The 22,171-nt window shown below is 45.4% G+C and overlaps 1 protein-coding gene across 1 annotated transcript; it reads left to right on the forward strand.

Annotated features, from left to right (window-relative positions):
- The first annotated feature begins 401 nt into the window (after positions 1 to 401).
- HMCES (5-hydroxymethylcytosine binding, ES cell specific) lies at positions 402 to 19,334 on the forward strand. The gene is made up of 7 exons (XM_019431000.1): positions 402 to 531; positions 971 to 1,176; positions 7,836 to 7,979; positions 8,475 to 8,600; positions 15,172 to 15,353; positions 16,640 to 16,832; positions 18,718 to 19,334. Exons 2-7 carry the CDS (start codon positions 994 to 996, stop codon positions 18,943 to 18,945), a joined length of 1,056 nt encoding a protein of 351 aa, XP_019286545.1. The 5' UTR covers positions 402 to 531; positions 971 to 993; the 3' UTR covers positions 18,946 to 19,334.
- Positions 19,335 to 22,171: the final 2,837 nt, after the last annotated feature.

A 22,171-nucleotide genomic window follows, 5' to 3' on the forward strand; every position in this document is an offset into this window, starting at 1 on the left:
AACGTTTGTCCCAAACTCTGAGGCAGTCAGCCTCACTGCGAAGTAAATCAAATGTTCCGTTATCATCCCTACAACGACCCAGTGCTCTAATTCCGGCTCCCACTATACAGACCAGGACACCTCACGCTCCCTGGGCTCCACCCCATTCCTACGGCAGGGAGTGGGCCTTCACGGAGGAGAGCTGAGCTTCAAGAAGCGGGGAGTCCCCAAAGGCAGGGAGGCAGTGGGCCTTTACGGAGGAGAGCTGAGCTTCGAGAACCGGGGAGTCCCCAAAGCCAGTCGTAGTCTTCCCCCGCCCCGGCTACTTTCAGATAGCTGGACGCCACGGGAACCTCCAGGCGCGCGGGGGCGGGGCTAGGCGCCGTCGCTGGGGGCGGGGCTGACCTGGCTGGGGGTGGGGCCTGGCGCCGTGAGCGCTGGCCCGCCGAGCCGGAGCGCCCGCGGGGGAAGAGCGTCGCCGGCGGCCTAGAGGAGGTGAACGTGAGGTGAGGCTAGGCGGGCGGAGGTGGACGTGAGGCGAAGTGAGACGAGGTGAGGCGAGGCGGGACTGCGGGGCCGAATGGAGGAGAGGCGGGGCGGCCGGCCGAGGCGGTCCGCGGCCCGGGCGCGGAGCCGCGAGGTGGGGCGGGCGGGGACGCGGGGGCCCCGGACCTCTCCTCCGGGAGGGCCCGCCCCCTGGCGGCGCCGGCTGCGGTCCTGGAGCTTTAGCAGGCGGGAGGCCCCAGTCGGTGCCCTGAGGGGAGAAGAGCGGGGCCGGGGAGGGTCACGCAGAGGAAGTGGCTCCAGCTGTGACCGTACCCGTCCCCCCCCCCCCCCCCCCCCGCCTCGTGTGTTTCTTGGCCGCACCGCTGAGCTGCAAGAATAGCACCTCGGAGCTGGCCGCCTCCCCGCGCACGGGTGCCCGCGCGGCGTGGAGAGAGGGCCGTGAATACGCGAGTGCGACCCGCTCCCGGTGTGCTCTCGTCTTCAGGGTGTGCGGGGCCCCGCCGGAGGATGTGCGGCCGAACCTCCTGTCACCTGCCCAGAGATGTGCTCGCGAGAGCGTGTGCCTATCGGGACCGGCAGGGCCGGGAGCGGCTCCCCGAGTGGAAGGACCCCGACAAGTACTGCCCCTCTTACAACACGAGCCCTCAGTCGAACAGCCCCGTGCTCTTGTCACGTCTGCACTTTGAGAAGGTAACCGCGGGTCTCTGCGCCACACCAGCTTCCGGCCCATCCGCTTCAGTAGGGTTTGGCGTCTGCTCAGCCCCTGACATTGAACTTGAAAACCAGCCGTTGCTCATATAGTCTGATCCCCAGTTGAGAACCACTCTGGACCTCACTGCAAGAAGTTTTATCGCTTTCTTCTTACCTTAGAAGAGGATGCCGTATTTATTCTTCAGGCTCACTTGAAGGCTAGTCATAATACATGCCAAATTTATTTGAACACGCCCCCCCATTTGAGTACTTTTTTTTTAACGTTTTTATTTATTTTGAGAGAGAGAGAGAGAGACAGAATCCCAAGCAGGCTCCGAACGTCAGCGCAGAGCGCAATATGGGGCTGGAACTCACTAACCTTGAGATCGTGACCTGAGCCAGAGCCCCGCGCTTAATGACTGAGCCACCCAGGCGCCCCTCGAAGGTTTTTTAAGATCACATCTTTCAAACCTCACGATCATCAAGGTCATTTGAGTACCTTTGGGGGAAAAAAAAGATTTCCATGCCCCTTACCAGCCCAGTTGAACCAGAATCTCTAGGCCTAGGGCAGGATTAAGGCTAGCTAATGTGAAACACTTGTGGTGCTTCTTGAATGTTGAAGTTTCTATTTTTTTCTGCTTGTGTTTTCAGTCGGTTTATGTTTTGTCTTTTATTGAAACTAGGAACAGATGCATTTGGTTTGGTTATCTGAAGTTTAATTCCACCTTATTGTTTCTACAGTATTTACCCATGTAGTGTTGGAGTGACCAATAATGCATAATCATGTTTTGGTTCTTTGGTTTAACTCCTGAATGTGTGTGTTCACATGTGTGCGTGCAACTGTGTGCCAGTGCTAGCATGTAGTAAATAAAATGCCTAATTCTAGAAATGAATGGTTGGTCTCTCCATGTCTTAAGCATTTTAAATGCCCTTGAGAGGTTATGAAAAATTATGATTGTTTTCCATCATGGGTATTTATTCTATTGGATCCATAATGCTTAAATCAATTTATAAAGTCAATTATACCCTTGCTACTTACTCTTCAGAACTCTTGTGATAATATTGTAGTCAAGATTCGTTTCTATATTACTTGAAATAAATGGGCACCCGGGTGGCTCAGTCGGTTAAGGCATCCGACTTTGGCTCAGGTCATGATCTCGCAGTTCTTGAGTTCGAGCCCTGCATCGGGCTCTGTGCTGACAGCTTAGAGCCTGGAATCTGCTTCAGATTCTGTGTCTCCTTCTCTTTCTGCTCCACCCCTGCTCGCACTCTGTTGCACTCTTTCTCTCTCTCTCAAAAATATAATATTTAGAAGAAATAAGCATACTAAATAACATTGATCTTTTTTGTTGAATGAAATAGTAAATGGCTTATTCTTGAGCCATTTTTACTGGGTGCATACCTCCCTGTTGAAACTAAAAAAAAATTTTTTTTTTATGAGAGGGAAATCAAAATAAATATCATGGGGGATCTTAACTTGGAAAGGAAAGAATTAAACATGTCTCAGAGGAAGACCAAATTGGAAGTGAAAAGAGAGACGGATTAAATGTGTGGTCCTTATTCTTTTTTAGCCTTGGTTCTCTTTATATCACCTCTTTAAAATTATAGAATGAATGTCAGCTGGAAGAAAATATTTGTTTTAGCAGATGTAAAGAAGTGTAGACATATTGTGACTTGTCCTAGGTTACCCAGCAAAATGAGGGACAGAGCTGGGACTGAGGTCCAGACCACTTTCCCCACTCCAGTGGATGCTTCCCGGAACTAGGAATGGGGAAGGTGGAGCCTCTAGCAAAAGTAGCCCTCTCTTTCCGTCAGTGGTATGAATTTGCTGATGTAGTGTTTTGATTCCACATCTCTAATAAATTTTGTTAAGATTGCTGGGGTTTCCTAATTTTGATAAAATTTGAGGTTCCATTTGTCTCAAACCTGTAAATTGCAAAACAAAATTAGAATCATTTCAGCTGTTCATTAAACCTTATCATCAACGGCCAACATGTGTACAGATTGCAATATTTGCATTTGAAACCACTGATTTGCAGATTACTTCCTCTTTCATTTATCTACCCCAGCTCTACCAGCTGTTCTGGTCACAAGTCCAAAAGGGTAGAGGAAAAAGATGACTAATATTGAGCAATATTTTCAGTATTTTGGCTTCTCAGCCACCTTTTATTTCTTGTTCCCAGTAGGGGGCAGCCTCATGTTTAGGTTCAGTTTTCTTTTTTTTTTTTTTAATTTTTTTTAACGTTTATTTATTTTTGAGACAGAGAGAGACAGAGCATGAATGGGGGAGGGTCAGAGAGAGGGAGACACAGAATTTGAAACAGGCTCCGGGCTCTGAGCTGTCAGCACAGGGGCCCGATGCGGGGCTCGAACCCACGGACCGCGAGATCGTGACCTGAGCCGAAGTCGGCGCTCAACCGACTGAGCCACCCAGGCGCCCCTAGGTTCAGTTTTCAATCGTCCAGTGAACACACTAGCATTAAAGGTGATCGGTGGGATTTGTAAAAGTAGGATTTCTCAACCTAAGCAGTATCAACATTTTGGGTGGGAAAAGTCTTTGCTGTGAAAAGCTGTCCTGTGCATTGCAGCATGTTTATCAGCATTGCTGGCTTCTACCTACCAGATGCCGGTAGCATTACTGGCCTCTAACCACCAGATTCTTTGTGGTGGGAAGCTGTTCTGTGCACTGCAGAATGTTTAGCAGCCTTGCTGGCCTCTACCCGCCAGATTTCTACCCCCTAGATCTTGGTGGTGGGGAAGGATTGTCACACTTGCCACATGTTGCGAATCTCAAATTTAGAGTATTGTTGTCTTGCAGATTCCTGATGAGAATCCATTTAGTTGACCATTGTATAATGTTCTCTCATTTATGCTTTGGGTAGGGGGCTTGGAAGGCACGTTTGATTCTGGAAAAGAGGACTTACAAAAGCTCTGTTTTCATTCTTTCTCTTCCTATCTCAGATGAGATTAACACTTGGATTTTCATTGTCTACCCTACTGTAAACAGAAGGAATGAGGGGCCCCCAGAAAAAGAAAGATGAGACATAGCTTTGGTGACACAAGAGAAGTCATTTTAGGCCCCTACCTATTTTCTGTGATCTACGCCCTACTGGCTCCACTTGCCTAAGCACACTTCTTGCAGAATTTCAAAAGGAGGTGTCAGAATTACAAAGAAATACAAAAACCTCCTGTAGTTAAGGATTTTAAGGGAAAAAAGGGAATGCAAAAACTAACACTCTCTACCAGTCCAGGAAGTAGCCTAACCATACCAGTGGTAAAACTCCCAGTGCTGTTTCAAAAGTAAACAAGGTCCAGCATTCCTTACCTGAAATAATGAGCCCAAGCCCCATGCAGTTCACACACTGCTGTCCCTGAGCCTGCCCTTAACCCCTTTCCCCTTGTCCTACAGTTACCTCTGCTTCCTTATAAGGAGCACAGGCTTCATTAATGTAATATAGGTTGCATGTATAGTCATGTTCTCTAAGTACACCTGTGCAGCCTTATGTCCACTTTCACATGCAGTGACAAAGCTCCCCTTTCTGAATGTTCATCCTAACCCTAAAATAAACCCAGTCACCACCACCCCCATCTCCACTTCCCCCATCTTACTCCCTCCTCCCGTCTTATTTGCTGCAAATAGTTTCCTTTGTGTGACTCCACCTGGTATAGTCTCTATGTGGAACTCACCAAGGAGCGAAGTCAACTGTTAGTTCAGTTATACTACCATTTCTTCTAGGGTAGTCTTTTCCTTAGTTACGTTGCACGCTCATCAGTTGCTTTTGTTTTTCCTGCCTCTTGGCATACAAGATACCCAGACTGCCTCTGTCTTTAAGCAGGAAAATATACACACGTGTGCATATGTATACACACATGCACAGTTGAAACTCATTATTTGTAGATTTCATGTTTGCAAATGTGTCTGCTTGCTAAAATTGTGTATATTCCCCAAAATAATACTCATGTCGCTTTTGAAGTCTTTCACAGACATATAGACAGGAAGAAATTTTGAATTACCCAAAGTACACATTCCCAGCTGAGGTTGAGTAAGGCAAAACTTTACCTTCTTGTTTCAGCTCTTACATTGTAAACAAGTACTCTTCTTGGAGTTGATTTAGTGCTATTTCTTGCATTTCTCTGCATTTTGTTGGTGATTTCACTGTTTGAAATTGCCCCCAAGCTGGGCACCTGGGTGGCTCAGATGTTTAAGTGTCTGACTTTGGCTCAGGTTATGATCTCATGATCTCATGGTTTCTGAGTTTGAGTCCCCCATGGGGCTCTGAGCTGACAGTGCAGAGCCTGCTTGGGATTCTCTCTTTCTCTCCCTCTCTCTCCACCCACTTGGACTTTTTCTCTCTCTCTCTCAAAATAAATAAATTAAAAAAAAATTGCTCCCAAGCATAGTGCTAGAGTGCTGGCTAGTATTTTATTTACTTACTTATTTAAATGTTTATTTATTTTTGAGAGAGAGAGAGAGCATGAGCAGGAGGAGCAGAGAGAGAGGGAGACACAAGATCTGAAGCAGGCTCCAGACTCTGAGTTGTCAGAGATATCTGGCTTATTTTACTCAGTGTAATGTTTTCAAGGTTGATCCATTTGATAGAATGTGTCACTACTTCATTGCTTGTTTATGGCTGAGTGATAGAATTCACTCTCTGCTCATGGTCTCTTCCAACCTGTATTGTACCACACCACATAGAATAGTGTGTGTGTGTGTGTGCGCGCGCGCGTGCATTTTAATCTGTAGATTTCATCAAAGTCTCAAGGGGCCAATTACCCCAATAAAGTGTAACGACTATGTGTCAGAGGCCCCTAAGATTACCCCCACATTTGGAGATTCGGTTAGAAGGACTTAGCGTATAAGGCTCAGGTTTATTACAGTGAAAAGATATGCAATAGCATTAGCAAGGGAAAGAGACATAAGTAGGAGTCTGGAAAAAAAATCCATGCATAGGCTTCCTTAGGTTCTCTCCTTCCTGTGAGGAGATATGGCAGGAAATATCCTTCTCCAGCAATGAAAAATACAGTAATGTGTGGTGTTTCTGCCTGGGGCAATCCATTAGAAACTAAAAGCCCAGGGTTTTTATTAGGTACTCTGCCTAGCAAGTACCTAAATTCCAGAGTCTCAAAAGGAAAGCAGATGTTCAGCATAAACCTCATTTTTGTACAGACTAGGTACAGTGAACCATCCTGTATCTGTTAGGAAAAGGGGAACACTCAAAATCCAAGGTCCCAGATGCTAAGGGCCAACCTTGTAAGCAGGCCTTCCTGAAAATAGCATCCTTGGACTTGCTATAACTTTTCTGCACAAAACCACTTCCTACACATTCTTGACATTGCCTCTTTGTTCATTTAATTTTTTTTTAAGTTTAGTTACTTTTTTTAGTAATCTCTACAACCAGTGTAGGGCTGGAATTCATGACCCCAAGATCAAGAGTTGCAGACTCCTCCAACTGAGCCAGCCAGGCACCCATGTTCGTTTGATTTCATATCTGGTCTTCCCTCCCATTCTCTTCTTTGTCTGCATTTTGTACCTCTTGTGGGATCCAGTTTAAGAACTACCTCACCCGTGTCCTTTCTGCCTCTTCTAAGGAGCTGATACTTTTCCATTCCATCTCTCACGGATCACTCTCTGCTGAACTCCTTTGTGACTCCTTGTATGTACCACTTCTTTTTTAATTTTTAAAAAATGTTTATTTATTTTTGAGAGACACAGAGACAGAATGAGAGTGGGTTAGGGGCAGAGAGAGAGGGAGACAGAATCGGAAGCAGGCTCCAGGCTCTGAGGTGTCAGCACAGAGCCTGACACAGGGCTCGAACCCACGAGCTGTGAGATCATGACCTGAGCCGAAGTCGGACGCTCAACCGACTGAGCCACCCAGGCGCCCCTTGTATGTACCACTTCTATGGCCCTTAGCCTATCGTATCTTATATTATTAATGTTTTGTTGTATATTATATTATTAATGTTTTTATGTCTTTGTGGCCTCATATGTCATCGTGCAAGTCCTTTGAAGTTAAGCACTCTTCTATGTGCCCCCACAGCACCCTGAGCATCCCTCATCCTAGCATGTCCCTCATTGTATTATCGTTGTCTGTAACATGTGCTGACTTATTTATTTTTATTTTAGAGAGAGAGTGTGAGTGGTGTAGAGAAGGAGAGAGAGGGGGGGGGGCTTTAAGTGGCTCCATGCTCAGTGCCAAACCCAACGTGGGGCTCAATCCCACAATCCTGGGATCATGATCTGAGCCAAAATCAAGAGTTGGACACTCAGCCAACCAAGCCACCCCAGCTCCTCTGTAGTATGTGCTTTTTAAGAGCTGGAACTGCATAAACTGCTAGGCCTAGCACTCTCTCTCTCTCATAGCAGGCACTAATTCAAAGTCTACAGGGACTAAACTTTGTATCCCCCACCCTACCCAAGCAGTATGTCTTACATTCTAATAAATGCTAAAGAACGTGAATTGCTGAAGAGTTCAAGTTACTCACATCATGATAGATAAATCATTAAAATTGTTTTTCAAATAGATCTTTCCCTTTTAGTGTTCTTCTCTGTACTTTTTGTATTTTGATATTAATAGTAACATAATGCATGTGCCAAATTTGGTTTTGTAAATTTCATTATGCTCTACTCACTGGATCTTAACCTTTTCCTGTGGCAGGGTGCAGACCCATCTGAGCGTATCATTGCTCCCATGCGATGGGGCTTGGTCCCATCTTGGTTCAAAGAGGATGATCCTTCCAAACTTCAGTTCAACACTACCAACTGTCGTAGTGATACCATAATGGAGAAACGGTCCTTCAAGGTAGGTAGCTGGTCTAGAGAAAAGGCACATATTCTGTTCTGTTTTCCGACAGAGTTGTTAGTATCTTATACACCTGAGAAATAAAATAAGGATCTCCTGGAAAGTGTGTTCCCAGTCGCGAATAATGTTGAGGGTGGTTATGCATATTACTGCATGATAAATCATGCCAACACATAGTGGTTTAAAACAAAACTATTACTTCTCATATTTTGTAGGTTGACTAGGTTGAGAGAGAGAGAGAGAGAGAGAGAGAGAGAATGACAACTAGACAGTTTTCACTTGGAGGTTTTCATGCACTTATAATCAAATGACAGCTGGGGCTGGAGTACATTATTTAATCTTTTCAACATCTGCATAAGGAAGTTATGCATAAGGAAAGTGAGGCACACAGACATTAAATAATTAAGGTCACACATTGGTGGATGTGAGATTTTTCGCTCAAGTACATGAAACATTCTGTCACCAAGACTGTGTCTTGCTCACGTTTTTCCTCAGGTCCCTCTTGGAAAAGGAAGACGCTGTGTCGTCTTAGCAGATGGATTCTACGAGTGGCGGAGACGTCAGGGAACAAGCCAAAAGCAGCCGTACTTCATCTATTTTCCCCAAGCCAAAACAGAAGAGGTATTGTCAACAGCATTCACAGTTTGGAAAGGGACAGAGAAACCGATGCAAAAAAGGACATTTTGTATCTTTCCTCATAGAGTTGTGGGTTATTTTTTTTGACATAACTGCTTTATTGAGCTATAATTCACCATAAAATTCACCTTTTTAAAGGATGCAAGTCAGCGGTTTTTGTAGTATAGTCAAAGTTGTGCAACCATCACTGCTGTCTAATATTACATTTTCATTGCCCCCAAAAGAAATCCCATATCTGTTACCTGTCACTGTCCATTCCCTATTCTTCCCAGTCCTGGCAACCACGAATCTTTCAGTCGCTATAGATTTGCCTAATTGGACATTTAATATATTTGGAGTCGTATAATATGTGGTCTTTTGTATCTGGCTTGTTTTACTCAGTATAAGGTTTTCAAGGTTGATCCATGTGATAGAATGTGTCACTATTTAATTGCTTGTTTATGGCTGAGTAATAGTCCATTGTATGGAAAGGCCACATTTTGTTTATTCATTCACCAGTTGATGGACACTTGGGTTGTTTCTACTTTTGATGGTTATGAATAAGGCTGCTATGGACATTCGTGTACAAGTTGTTACATGGGTATGTTTTAATTTCTCAAGTTTATACCTAGGGGTGAATTGGCCAGGTCACATGGTAACTCTATACTTCACATTTTCCTCGTAGAACTTTCATTTTTTTTTTTTTAATTTTTTTTTTTTAATGTTTATTCATTTTTTGAGAGGCAGAGAGAGACGGAGCATGAGCAGGGGAAGGGTGGAGAGAGAAGGAGACACAGAATCCGAAGCAGGCTCCAGGCTCCGAACCAACGGCACAGAGCCCAATGTGGGGCTCGAACTCACAAACTGTGAGATCATGACCTGACCGAAGTGGGACGTTTAACCAACTGAGCCACCCAGGCGCCCCTAGAACTTTCATTTTATTTTATTTTTTTTATTTATTTTTTTTAATGTTTATTTATTTTTGAGACAGAGAGAGACAGAGCATGAGCAGGGGAGGGGCAGAGAGAAAGGGAGACACAGAATCTGAAACAGGCTCCAGGCTCTGAGCCGTCAGCACAGAACCTGACGCGGGGCTCAAACTCACGAACTGTGAGATCATGACCTGAGCCGAAGTCGGACGCCCAACTGACTGAGCCACCAGGCGCCCCTAGAACTTTCATTTTAAGACAAATGGTAAATTTAGCCTGTTCACATAACATTATGAGGAGATTGAAAACAAATCAGGTGTGCCAACATCATGTTCTCATTTTAATCAGATTTACTGCTCTAATACTGCTAAAGCCTTTGCGTTCTCACTGCAGTTTGCTTTGTTAAAATTGCAAATTATGGGGGGCGCCTGGCTGGCTCAGTCAGTGGAGCACGTGACTCAATCTCAGGGTTGCGAGTTCAAGCCCCACATTGGGTATAGAGATTCCTTAAAAATAAAACCTTTAAAAATAAATAAATTAATTAATTAAATTAAATTGAATTACTAGTAAGTCAGAATTCTGGGGCTCTCTAGAGGAATCCACTCCAAAAGATTCCTAGTGCTTAGCTTTTCCATCTTTAGGAATTTCCTATCTTAAAATTGCAATTTCCTTGGACACTCTTCTTGAGAGACTACGAGGCATTTGTGTGGATTAGGATGGGACTTCCTTCAGTCCTATACAGTTTTTCTTACCTATAAAAATGTATCTGTTCACTGGACTTTCATTAACCACATACGATTGTATATGGTCCTGCTACTAGTCTCCTGGAAGTTCAGTGAGACAGGATTTCTGCCCTCGATACTCGATTACCAAGACACACACAAGTCAACAGTTGCAGGTCAGGGGTGAATGCTCACTGAAGGCATGCTTGTGAGTTATGGCAGCACAGAAGACAGCACGTAACTGAGCCTGGGGCATCTCAGAAGGCTTCCCAGAGGAGGGAACTTTGTAACGTTTAGAAGATTTGCCCTTGATGTAATTAGCAATCTGGTGGGGTTAAAAATTCAGCATTCTGCTAGTTTGCTAGTTGTTTTCATTAGCTCGTTTTTCCTTTTCTCATGTTTTTCCCGGCTGCTTTTGGATTCAGTACTTTTTATGATTCCATTTCGTCTCCACTGTTGGCTGCTTACTTTTACTTCTTTTAAAAATGTTAAGTCGGTTAGGTATCCAACTTCGGCTCAGGTCGTGATCTCACAGTTTGTGGGTTTGAGCGCTGAAGCCTGCTTTGGATTCTGTCTCCCTCTCTCTCTGCCCTTCCCCTGCTTGTGCACACGCTCGCTCTCTCTCTCAAATTTAAATAAACATTTAAAAAAATTTAAAAAAATTGTTTTTTGAGGGCATCCGGGTGGCTCAGTTGGTCAAGCATACAACTCTTAAAATTCAGCTCAGTTCATGATCCCAGGGTCGTGGAATCAAGCCCTGTGACAAGCTCTGTGCTAACAATGCAGACCCTACTTGATATTCTCTCTTTCTCCCTCTACCCCGTCCCCTGCTCTCTCTCAAAAAAATTTTAAATAAATAAGTAAAGTTTTTGTGGGTCACCTGGGTGGGTGTCCAGTCGGTTAAACATCCAACTTCAGCTCAGGTCGTGACCTCATGGTTCATGGGTTCGAGCCCCACATTGGGTTCCTCACTGACAATGCAGAGTCTGCCTGGGATTCTCTCTCTCTCCCCCTCCCTCTGCTCCTCCCCCACTTGAGCTCTCTCTCACTCTCAAAATAAATAAACATTAAAAAAAAGATTCTTTCTTCCCCTCTCTCCCTGCCCCTCCCCTGCTTGCTTACACACATGTGCTCTCAAAAATAAAATAATAAAATTTAAAAATAAATAAATAAGATAAAATATAAAAAGAAGCTTCGTTTAGTTAAAAACAAAAATAGAATAAAAATGCTTTTGGTAGCTATTCTGTAATACACATTTTTTTTACATTTTTTTTGAGAGAAAGAGAGAGAGACAGAGCACAAGTGGGGGATGCACAGAGAGAGAGAGACACACACACAGAATCTGAAGCAGGCTCCAGGCTCTAAGCTATGAGCACAGAGCCCGACCCGGAACTTGAACCCACCAACCGTAAGATCATGACCTGAGCCAAAATCAAGAGTCAAATGCTTAACCGACTGAGCTACCCAGGTACCCCCACTATTTCCATTTTTGAACGGTGTTTTCACTGTGTATAGAATTCTGGGTTGGCAGTCTTTCGGTTTTTTTCCAGCACTTAAAAAAAGTACTCCATAGGCTCTGGCTCTTCTAGGGTTTTTTTGAGAAGTCTACTCTAATTTTTGTCTTTTTTCTTCCATTTGTAATGTGTTTCTATCACCCCTCTTTCCCTAATGCCTTCAACATTTCCCATTGGTTTTTAGCAGTTTTAATATGATATGTGTAGTTTTGTGCGTTTGTATGTTTGGCATGTTCACTGAGCTTCCTCCTATCTGTGGTTTGATGTCTCTCATAATTTTTGGTAAATTTTCAGCCATTGTATATTCAGATATTTCTTCTTACTCATTTCTCTTCACATTCTGTGATTCTAATTGCACGTTAGACCATTTGATATTGTCCCATAGTTCTTCAGTGTTCTGTGTATTTTATTTTATCTCTGTTTTAGTTTGGGTAGTTTTTACTGTCAAATTTTTAAGTTCACTGATATTTTCTTATTTTGCCAACATTTCTTAACTGTTGAATGTATGCTGTTCACCTTTTCTACAAGAGCCTTTAACATTTTTTTTAAGTAGACTTCACACCCAACACGGAATGTGAACTCATGATGCCAAGATCATGACCTGAGCTGAAATTAAGAGTCAGATGCCTAAGCCACCCAGGTGCCCCAAGAACCTTTAACATATTAACTAAACATGTTTTAATGTTTATTTTTGAGAGAGAGACACAGACAGACAGACAGACAAAGCGTGAACGGGGAAGAGGCAGATGAGGGAGACACAAAATCTGAAGCAAGCAGGCTCCAGGCTCTGAGCGGTCAGTACAGAGCCTGACACAGGGCTCAAACTCAAAAACCATGAAATCATGACCTGAGCTGAAGTCAGATGCCTACTGTCTGGGCCCACCCAGGGGCCTCTAATTAAACTTATTTTAAATTCCCTCTGATAGTTGAGCATTTGGGGAAAGTGGTGTCTTGAGTCTGGTTCTGTTGATTTCTATATCCCTTGACAGTTCATTTTGTTTTCTGGCTTTTTTTTTTTTTTAAATTTGAGAGAGAATTCAAGCAGGGGAGAGGGGCAGAGGGAGAGAGAGAAAATCTTAAGCAGGTTCTACACTTAGCATGGACCCCAGTGTAGGGCTCGATCTCACAACCCCAGGGATCGTGATCTGATTCCAAATCAAGAGTTGGATACTCAACTGACTGAGCCACCCAGGCACCCCATCTTGTAATTTAAAAAAAAAATTTTTTTTTTTTTTTAATTAAAAAAAAAAATTTTTTTTTTCAACGTTTATTTATTTTTGGGACAGAGAGAGACAGAGCATGAACGGGGGAGGGCCAGAGAGAGAGGGAGACACAGAATCGGAAACAGGCTCCAGGCTCTGAGCCATCAGCCCAGAGCCTGACGCGGGGCTCGAACTCACGGACCGCGAGATCGTGACCTGAGCCGAAATCGGATGCTTAACCGACTGCGCCACCCAGGCGCCCCTAAAAAAAATTTTTTTTAATCTTTGTTTATTTTTGAGAGGCAGAGAGACAGAGTGTGAGCAGGGGAAGGGCAGAGAGAGAGGGAGACAGATTCTGAAGCAGGCTCCAGGCTGTGCACTGTCAGCACAGAGCCTGACGTGGGGCTCGAACTCACAAAGGTGAGATCATGACCTGAGCCGAAGTCAGATGCTCAACTGACTGAGCCACCCAGGCACCCCCGATCTTGTAATTTTTGATTGATTGCCAGACATACAGGCTGAGATAAATTTTTGCCTGGAAATGGATACACTTATCCTTCTAATAGGGTAATGTGTGAGGTTGAGTTGATCTTATCAGGAGCTGAACTGGTTTTGTTGATACGATTACCTTTGTTCATTACAGGTTTTAAATTTCTCTGTGCCATTTTGTGTTCATGGTAAGGGTGATTTTCCAGAGAGTTTTTCTCAGTAGCCCTGCTTCCTTCCGCTGTAGTACTTCCCTTTGAGCCTGTGCTGTGGATAGGCTCTGTCTGTGCTCTTGCTGCTTCCCCAGAATTAGGCTGCTGTTGCTGTCCATGTGGTGCTTGCTGATCTAAAGGGTGGGAGAGCATTCTTTATTGTCTTCATACAGCCTCAAATCTGAGAACTGTCAAGCTCAGGCTTTCTCAGGGATCCTGCTCTTTCCCCAGGAGAGTAGAGGGATTTTTCTTTCACCCTTCCCCAGACTCAGTGGGTCTTTACCTGTATCTTATGGTCAATAGGGTTTATAACCCATACTCTGGCCCCTTAAGGCTTTTGCTCCTTAGAGGAGAAATGATTGGGTGAGACTTCACGCCTTTCCTGATGCAGGAGAGCTCCCCTCCTCTAGGCGCATACCAGCAAGGAAGGCTTTCTCTAGTCTCCTGCTCTGCCTCCATCTTTCTTGTGAGCAGCTAGGAAGGTTCATGGAGAAGAGTCTGCAAGCTGATGCAAAGTCCCCTGATGTCTGCAGCTCCCACGGGTTCTAGACTCACAGTAGACTCACAGGCTAGCCCACACAGTGCTTTTAAACAATTTGGTAATAATTTTGTCTGAATGAAGGCCTTGTCTTCCTCCTATTGCCATCAGTAAGCCAGTACTTATGTCTTGTCTTCCCTTGGAGGCCCCTGTCTTTCCGTAAAGTTCAGGCCAGTTTGTTGCCCAGTGACCTCAGTTTTCTGATGAATTTTTTTGAAGTTATGATTTTTGTAGATTATCTAGCTTTTTTCTTTTTTTATATATATTTTTTTCTTCTAATGTTAATTTTTGAGAGAGAGAGAGAGAGAAAGCAAGCACACAAACGGGAGGGGCAGAGAGAGAGGGAGACACAGAATCCGAAGCAGGCTCCAGGCTCTGAGCTGTCAGCATAGGGCCTGATGTGGGGCTCGAACTCACAAGCCCTGAGATCAGGATCTCAGCCAAAGTTGGATGCTTAACTGACTGAGCCACCCAGGTACTCCTAGCTTTTTTTTTTTTTTTTCATGTTTATTTGAAAGAAAGAGAGACAGAGTGTGAGTGGGGGAGGGGCAGAGAGAGAGGAAAACACAGAATCCAAAGCAGGCTCCAGGCTCTGATCTGTCAGCACAGAGCCCAAACATGAGGCTCAAACTCACAAAACCGTGAGATCACTGACTGAGCCACCCAGGTGCCTCTCCTAGCTTTTTTTCTTATTGTTAGGGTGGAGGGGAATGACAGGCTAGATCCTGGAAAACCTGAATGCCTACTGATGGTGTTGGTTTGTATTCTGAAAGCATTAAGGAGCCATAAATCCATAGCTTCAGTGGGTACTTACCACCAAACCTCTTTCTTTTGGCAACAGTGGATCAAGAACAGTTAATAACACATGGGCTGAAGTACCTCTAAACATTGTCATGTTAAGTCTATAGTAGTACCCAACTGTGTGTAGGAGGGGGCTGCTGAATATCTAATCTGTCCACATATTTTGCTTCCAGTCAGGTAGCACTGATGTTGCAGAGAGTTCTGAGCACTGGAGGAAAGTCTGGGACAACTGGAGGCTGCTGACAATGGCGGGGATCTTTGACTGCTGGGAGCCCCCAGAAGGAGGAGACCTCCTGTATTCCTACACCATCATCACAGTAGATTCCTGCAAAAGCTTGAATGACATTCACCCTAGGCAAGTCACAGATCTTATCCCTGGGTCCAAAAGGATTCAGAGGAAGATTTGTTTCCTGCTTTTAGATAGGTAGCTTTTGGATTCAGTGTTTCTGTATGCACAAATTTTTTTTTTTTTAACATTTATTTATTTTTGAGACAGAGAGAGACAGAGCATGAACAGGGGAGGGTCAGAGAGAGAGGGAGACACAGAATCTGAAACAGGCTCCAGGCTCTGAGCAGTCAGCACAGAGCCCGACACGGGGCTCGAACCCACAGACAGTGAGATCGTGACCTGAGCCAAAGTTGGACGCCCAACTGACTGAGCCACCCAGGCGCCCCTGTATGCACAAATTTAGAGAGTAGAAGTTGTTTTGCAAAATACAGTTACAGTCAGTTTCACTATAATATGACATGTGTTCCTAAAAGTCACACTATGCAAAACTGTACAGTGTATACCCAAGAACTTATGAGAAAAGTGGGGTTTTAAGGGGCAACACCTAAAAATTGGTCAGGAACACATGAAGAAATAATAGGGATCTGTATATTAAAAACAGTACTATTGTTGTCTATGTAGATATTACATTAAATATGGCACTTTACCTTAGAAAAATTTGCTTCTGGAAATGAGTGTTGGAAAAGTTGTAGCTTATGAGCTATTATGAAATGAAAGGAAGATTATTTAAAATTTATGATCTTTTGCGGTCTTAAATACTGGGGCATGTCTTTCTGCCTTTGAAGTGTTGTTCCTTCAAGACATGCATTTATAATAGGTATGTATTTAATCAGAATTGAACAATTTGATCCAACGTATAGCCTCCTCCTGCAATTAACTTCTGTATCACTGCTGAGAAAATTATTCCTAACATCTGGGTCCCAGGAGGCATCTTAAGGCAGCCATTTTGCCTTCTGAGGCATAGGCATAGTTCACAATTTTGGGAATAACTCTTTCTTACTGTAAATTTAGAGATTAATATTGTAAGTTTTCCCTTTAATTTCCCTTTAATTCTTGGCTGAGGCATCGTGGGAAGTTTACCAGTTGGTTAGCATGTACACTGGAGTGCTCTGGATCCAATCATAGCACCATTCACTGTCTTTGCCATAAAACTGTGTAAGCTCGTTCTCCTCGTGGTGAATTTCGTGCCCTGTCAAGTTGTGGTCAAGGAGCACATGGCAACAATCAGCACGTGAGGTGCAGAGGAAGGACGAGCTTCTCCTTAGGATGATTTGCACTGACTCAAGTCTCCCTTCTGTCCCTACCCTCACTCTACTCTACCTGCTAACTAATGTCTCTACCTCACTGGCTAGGATGCCTGCTATATTAGATGGAGAGGAGGAAGTCTCTAAATGGCTTGACTTTGGTGAGGTCTCAACTCAGGAAGCTCTGAAGTTAATCCACCCCACAGAGAATATCACCTTCCATGCAGTCTCTTCCGTGGTGAACGACTCCGGAAACAACACTCCTGAATGTGTGACTCCTATCAGCCTACTGGTCAAAAAGGTAGGGGCCTGTGATTCTGACAGTCCTTTCTGAGCTTTCTGTCTTCTGTCAAGATATCTTTTTCTTTTAGGATACGGCCTTTCCCAATTAGCTTTATGTTTTTTTAACTTATTTATTTATTTATTTTTATTTATTTATTGTTTTGAGAGAGAGAGAGAGAGAGAAAAGTGGGGCTCACCCGAAGCAGGGCTCAAACTCACAAACCTAAGCCGAAGTCAGATGCTTAACCGACTGTGCCACCCAGGCACACGACAATTAGCTCTAATTTAAACCACCCAATGCTCACATTTCCTTGGGTATGGCAAGGTTGAACAGAGCAGTGATTCTCCAAGCTGGCTGTGACTCAGACTCCTCAGGAGAGCTCTTTCAAAATGTAAATGCTGGATCCTATCTAGACCTATTGAGTCAGTATTCAGGGCTGGGCTTGGGCTTCTGTGTCTTTAAGAAGCTTCTTAAGTAAGTCTGATAAGCCAAGTTTGAAGATTGCTAATCTAGAGGGTGATTATAAGAAAGACAAAGGAATCCTTGTCCATAATTGTATCTTTGCCTCCCAGCTGTGTAGTTTTTTTTTCTCTTTTCTGTATCTGCTTTCCCAACTACAAGTTGGAGGAGTTCCAATCCTTGTACTCCTTTAGGAGGATTTGAGAACATTCCTGCCCTGAACTTTAACTTTTTAGAATTGGCAAGGATCCAGTTGTATTTTCAAGGGAAGGTGAGCAGACCAAAGGCCTCCAGTGGGAACAGAAGTTCCAGAGCAAAAAACTGGCTTTTGCCAATATTTGGGGATGAAGATTTAGGAGTAGCAACTGTTTCCAGGTGGCACAGAGGGACTTAAGTAGGACATGGCTGGGCGCTTGGGTGGCTTAGTCGGTTGGGCGTCCGACTTCGGCTCAGGTCATGATCTCGCAGTCCGTGAGTTCGAGCCCCGCATCGGGCTCTGTGCTGACAGCTCAGAGCCTGGAGCCCATTTCAGATTCTGTGTCTCCCTCTCTCTCTCTGACCCTCCCCCGTTCATGCTCTGTCTCTCTCTGTCTCAAAAATAAATTTTAAAAAAAAACGTAAAAAAAAAAAAATAGGACATGGCTGAGTGTTCCAAGAATAGACATTTTAGAATGCCTGAGAAGTGTTAAGGACAATGATTACAAAACAGCTCCCCCCACCCCCCATTTTTATTCAGGTTTCTACGTTTTCCATACTCTGTGTCATCTTTTTCTTTTGTCGCAGTTCTTTGCAAACTCCTGCAACCCTGATCTTTTATTTCTTAGATGTCTCTAAAAATGTAATGATACGCATTCATTTTGTACTAGACTCTGCCCCATTTCTGTCATGGTCTTTACTCCTGAAGAACTCCCATTCTGGAGAGGTGGCATTAGGCAAATTCAGAACCTTCAGTTCAGCGTTGGGGTGCAGGTGTGAGAGAGCAGGAGGGAGCAGGCTGGTCAAGAAGAGGCTGCCCAGCGGGGAAACAAGTCAGCCTGTTCAGCCTTAGCTGAATCCTTAATCATGGTGACTCTTCAAAGCCATACCTCTCCAGTGTCATTTCCCCATGCTCAGCCTGCTCTCACTGAACTACATCCTCTTCCCTAAGAAAGCTTCTTTCTCTGCACCTGTTTGAAATGCTCATCAACTCCTCTTTTCTGACCAGTCCCACGCACCTTATATGTGAAGCTTGCTCTGAGAGCTGGTCCCTGCCTGTTTGTACCCCTTGGAGCATACTCCGTTGCTCCTTCCTTCCCCTCACTCCTGACCAGTCATCCCCATCTGGCTCTTAATAACATTTTCTAAGCCTGGGTCAGTACCTAATGCCTCTACCCCTGTTTCTTCCCTTGGAGTTGGTGTTTTCCTAAAAGCTAGAGCTGGGTGGTTTGAGCGTTCTTTGTCCTAGGAGCCCAAGGCAAGTCGTAGTAGCCAGAAGATGATGCAATGGCTGGCCACAAAGTCACCCAAAAAGGAAGACCCCAAAACACCCCAAAAGACAGAGTCAGATGTGCCCCAGTGGTCCAACCAGTTCCTGCAGAAGAGCCCACTCCCCACCAAGAGAGGTGCCACAGGACTCTTGGAGCGATGGCTGAAGCAGGAGGAGCCCATGGCCAAGCGGCCGCACAACCAGTAACGACTTTCAGAGACTACTGCCACGATTTGCTGCATTAAATATTGTTGCTGGTGACAGATGCTTGCGTTGTATGTTTGTGGATTTGCTTTGGGATGCGGTAGCACAGTAGTAGTTGACAGTTGTGGGTTTATGAATGAGTAGCTATCCTGCCTGCACCATGAACCCACAGGGGGGCAAATGGGCAGCCTAGAAAGACGAGGGGCCACCACCATCAGTGCATAAGGGGCTTTATGGCTGTGGCCCTCTGCTGGTTTGACTGGTGGACCCTGCTGGCAATTCTCAGCCCTGACCTGGTACTGCTTACAAAAGGCTGTTTTCTGCCAGCTTTTGGAATTAAGTTCTCAAGACGTTGTCTTTTTTTCTGAATAAATTATATTTGATAAACTGTCTACATTCCAGAAAATGCTGCTGTTAGGGGAAGTTCTGGATCTTACTGTTTTCTCCTAGGATCAGTCCTAGGGAATGGACTTTGTCACAAATATGGAGCACTGGGGCTTTCTGTGGATAAAACTGCTTTCTTGGAAATAGTAAGAAGGTTCAGTGGGGGTTAGGGAATGTTCTTTATTGAGTCTCTTTATTCTTAATACTTGTAAGTTTTGTGAGTCCTTTAGCTTAAAAATTTTTAATGGTTTTTTATTTATTTTTGAGACCGAGCATGAGCAGGGGAGGGGCAGAGAGAGAGGGAGATACAGAATCCTTAGCAGGCTCCAGGCTCTGAGCTGTCAGCAGAGCCTGATGCGGGGCTCAAACCCACCAGTTCTGAGATCATGACCTAGGCCAGAGTTGGGACGCTTAAACCAACTGAGCCACCCAGGCACCCCTGTGAATCCTTTAGCTTAAAACCAACCTGGGTGCTTGCCGAACACAGGGGACTAGGGGGAGAATGCTGTAGAGGCCAAAACTCTGTCCTGACCACAGGGAGCATAGGATCTGGTTGAGGAGAAGCCCCCCGTCACAGCCCACCAAGCCCTATCCACATTCCCAGCCTCAGAGCAGAGCAGGGTACGAGGGTGACATGGACTTGGGGACCGGAGCAGGGCTGACCATCCGCCCCAGCCTGGTCAGAGCCCCTGTGATTTACTCTGCAGAATCCTCCTTGGCACTGAACCTTCTTTATAATTATTTAGAATGGTTACCTATTAACCTCTCCCCACCCAGATCATTAGTTCTCTGAAAGCAGGGGCCGCTTTTTCACCGTTATTTTCTCCCAGTGTTAATGGTCGGTGTTTAAGTACTTGTTAGGTGAATGTGAGCACTTACTACATGCCCCACCCTGGGCAAGAAACGGCAGGCATTAGATAACCACACCTGGCAATTGTGGGTGTGGGTGTGCGCCTAGCGCCTATATCCAAGGGACTGGAAAAGTATCCAGAGGGCCACTGTCAGTGGGGTCTCCAGCAAACCTCCGGGGAAGAAGAGGGTGCACGGACCATGGAGAACAAGCGCGGGGCGCTGGTGAGACAGGAGAGGCCCTCCCACAGGATGGGGCACAGAAGAATCTCCAGGAGCGCCAGGGCCGCTCCGCTACTTCTTCTATGGGGCATCAGGGAGACCAGGAGCACAAAACGCTGCGCTGGGCTTTGCACGGAAGTGGGCCGACGAGAGGAGGAGGAAGGGCGGGGCGGACCCATCGCGCTCCGCGGGTGGCAGGCCGCCCAGTGCGATTGGACCACCGCGCAGACGCAGCCCGCGATAGGCGGGGGCGCTGGCTCCAAGCCCTATGCAAATCAAGGATCGCAATTCTCACCAATCAGAGGGGAGCTCCGGCGCTGTTCCTGCTAATGAGAGCGCGCGGCACGCCTTCGAGTTGGGAGGGGGGGCGGGGAGCTGCGCGGGGGCGGGGCACGGGCTAGTCGGTCGACTCGGAACCCAGACCACAGCGGAGGCCTGCCTTCCCCCGCTCTCCAAATTCCTCTTTGGAGCGGCCTCCCTTCCGGCTGAGGGGGCGGAGTTGGCCCTGGGTGGTTAGCGCTCCGGCTTCCTGCACCCTGCAGGCGGGGGCGTTTTCACTGTGACCTCGTTTTGTTTGGGCTGATTTGCGTGGGCTTTTGGTTGTTAGTATTACCAAGAAATTTAAAAATACATGTAACTAACCAGAGATTGACTGTTACGACTATTTTGTCATATTTGCTTCAAATTTAATAAGCAACAAAAATGAAATTCCCTTTGTTTTTTATTACCATCTCCACTATTTGTCAGTGTTGGAAATCACTGTGGTGGGGACTTTTCTTTTTTTCTTTTTTCTTTTTTAATTTTTAGTTTTGAGGGAGAGAGAAGGAGCGGGGTAGGGCGAGAGAGAGAGACATGGAATCACAGAATCCAAAGCAGGCTCCAGGTTCTAAGCTGTCAGCACAGAGCCCAATGCAGGGTTTGAACCCACCAGAGATCATGACCAGATCTGAAGTCAGATGACAGAATGTCCTCAGGGGCATGTATCCTTTTCACTCAGGTTTATTTGCAAATACATGTGATGTTAAAAGCACATTCATGTACCTGAGAACATATTTTGTGATTTTCAGGTTTACAAAAATGGTTATCTTCTTGGGCATTTCGTTCTGCAAATTTTTTTTTTCTTGGCTGGGTCAACAGCCTTCATAGGTATTGCCAAATTGCTCTCCACAGATTTTCACTTATTTCAGGGACATATGAATCCCACCTTTTGCCAATACTTACCTTGCTTACTTAGAGCAGTGGAACACCTCTTCTTGTCCTTTGCTTTTAAAGAATAAATCTGAGAGACAAAGAGGGCAGCCTTCACCTGCCAGTTGATGTGGCCAAGTCAGGCCAGGGCCCCAGCTGTTTCCTGGGGCAGGTGGGACAGCCCTAAAATCTGTCTGGCCCTTGGCTGGGTCCCCCAGATGGCAGCTCCCCTTACCTCTGCTTTACCTGTGCAGTGACCAGGCCTGGGTCCGGGCCTTAGGGGATTCTTCCCTCCTCTTGTAGCCTTAGAAGAGGCAGAGGGTCCCTGGTACTCCAGGTCCTAATAGACAGGTATCTGCCCCCATCTGCAATCCATCTAGATCCATCTCCTAGTACAAAGCCTGTGTTCCTAAAGCCCAACGTGCTTCATGTAGAGGTAGAACAGACTGGGGCAAGGGAAGGGCTTGGTCAAGAACACATAGCTAGGCATAGGTTAAGTTGAGGACATATCCAAGGGGCTCCTGACCTGGGAGAGGTGTTCAAACTTAGAGAGTCTGGACAAGCTCCTGTTTGCTGCTGCAAACAC

Source organism: Panthera pardus, unplaced genomic scaffold (genome assembly GCF_024362965.1).
Source record: "Panthera pardus isolate Hobbes unplaced genomic scaffold, ASM2436296v1 HiC_scaffold_8, whole genome shotgun sequence".
NCBI classification, from domain to species: Eukaryota; Metazoa; Chordata; class Mammalia; order Carnivora; family Felidae; genus Panthera; species Panthera pardus.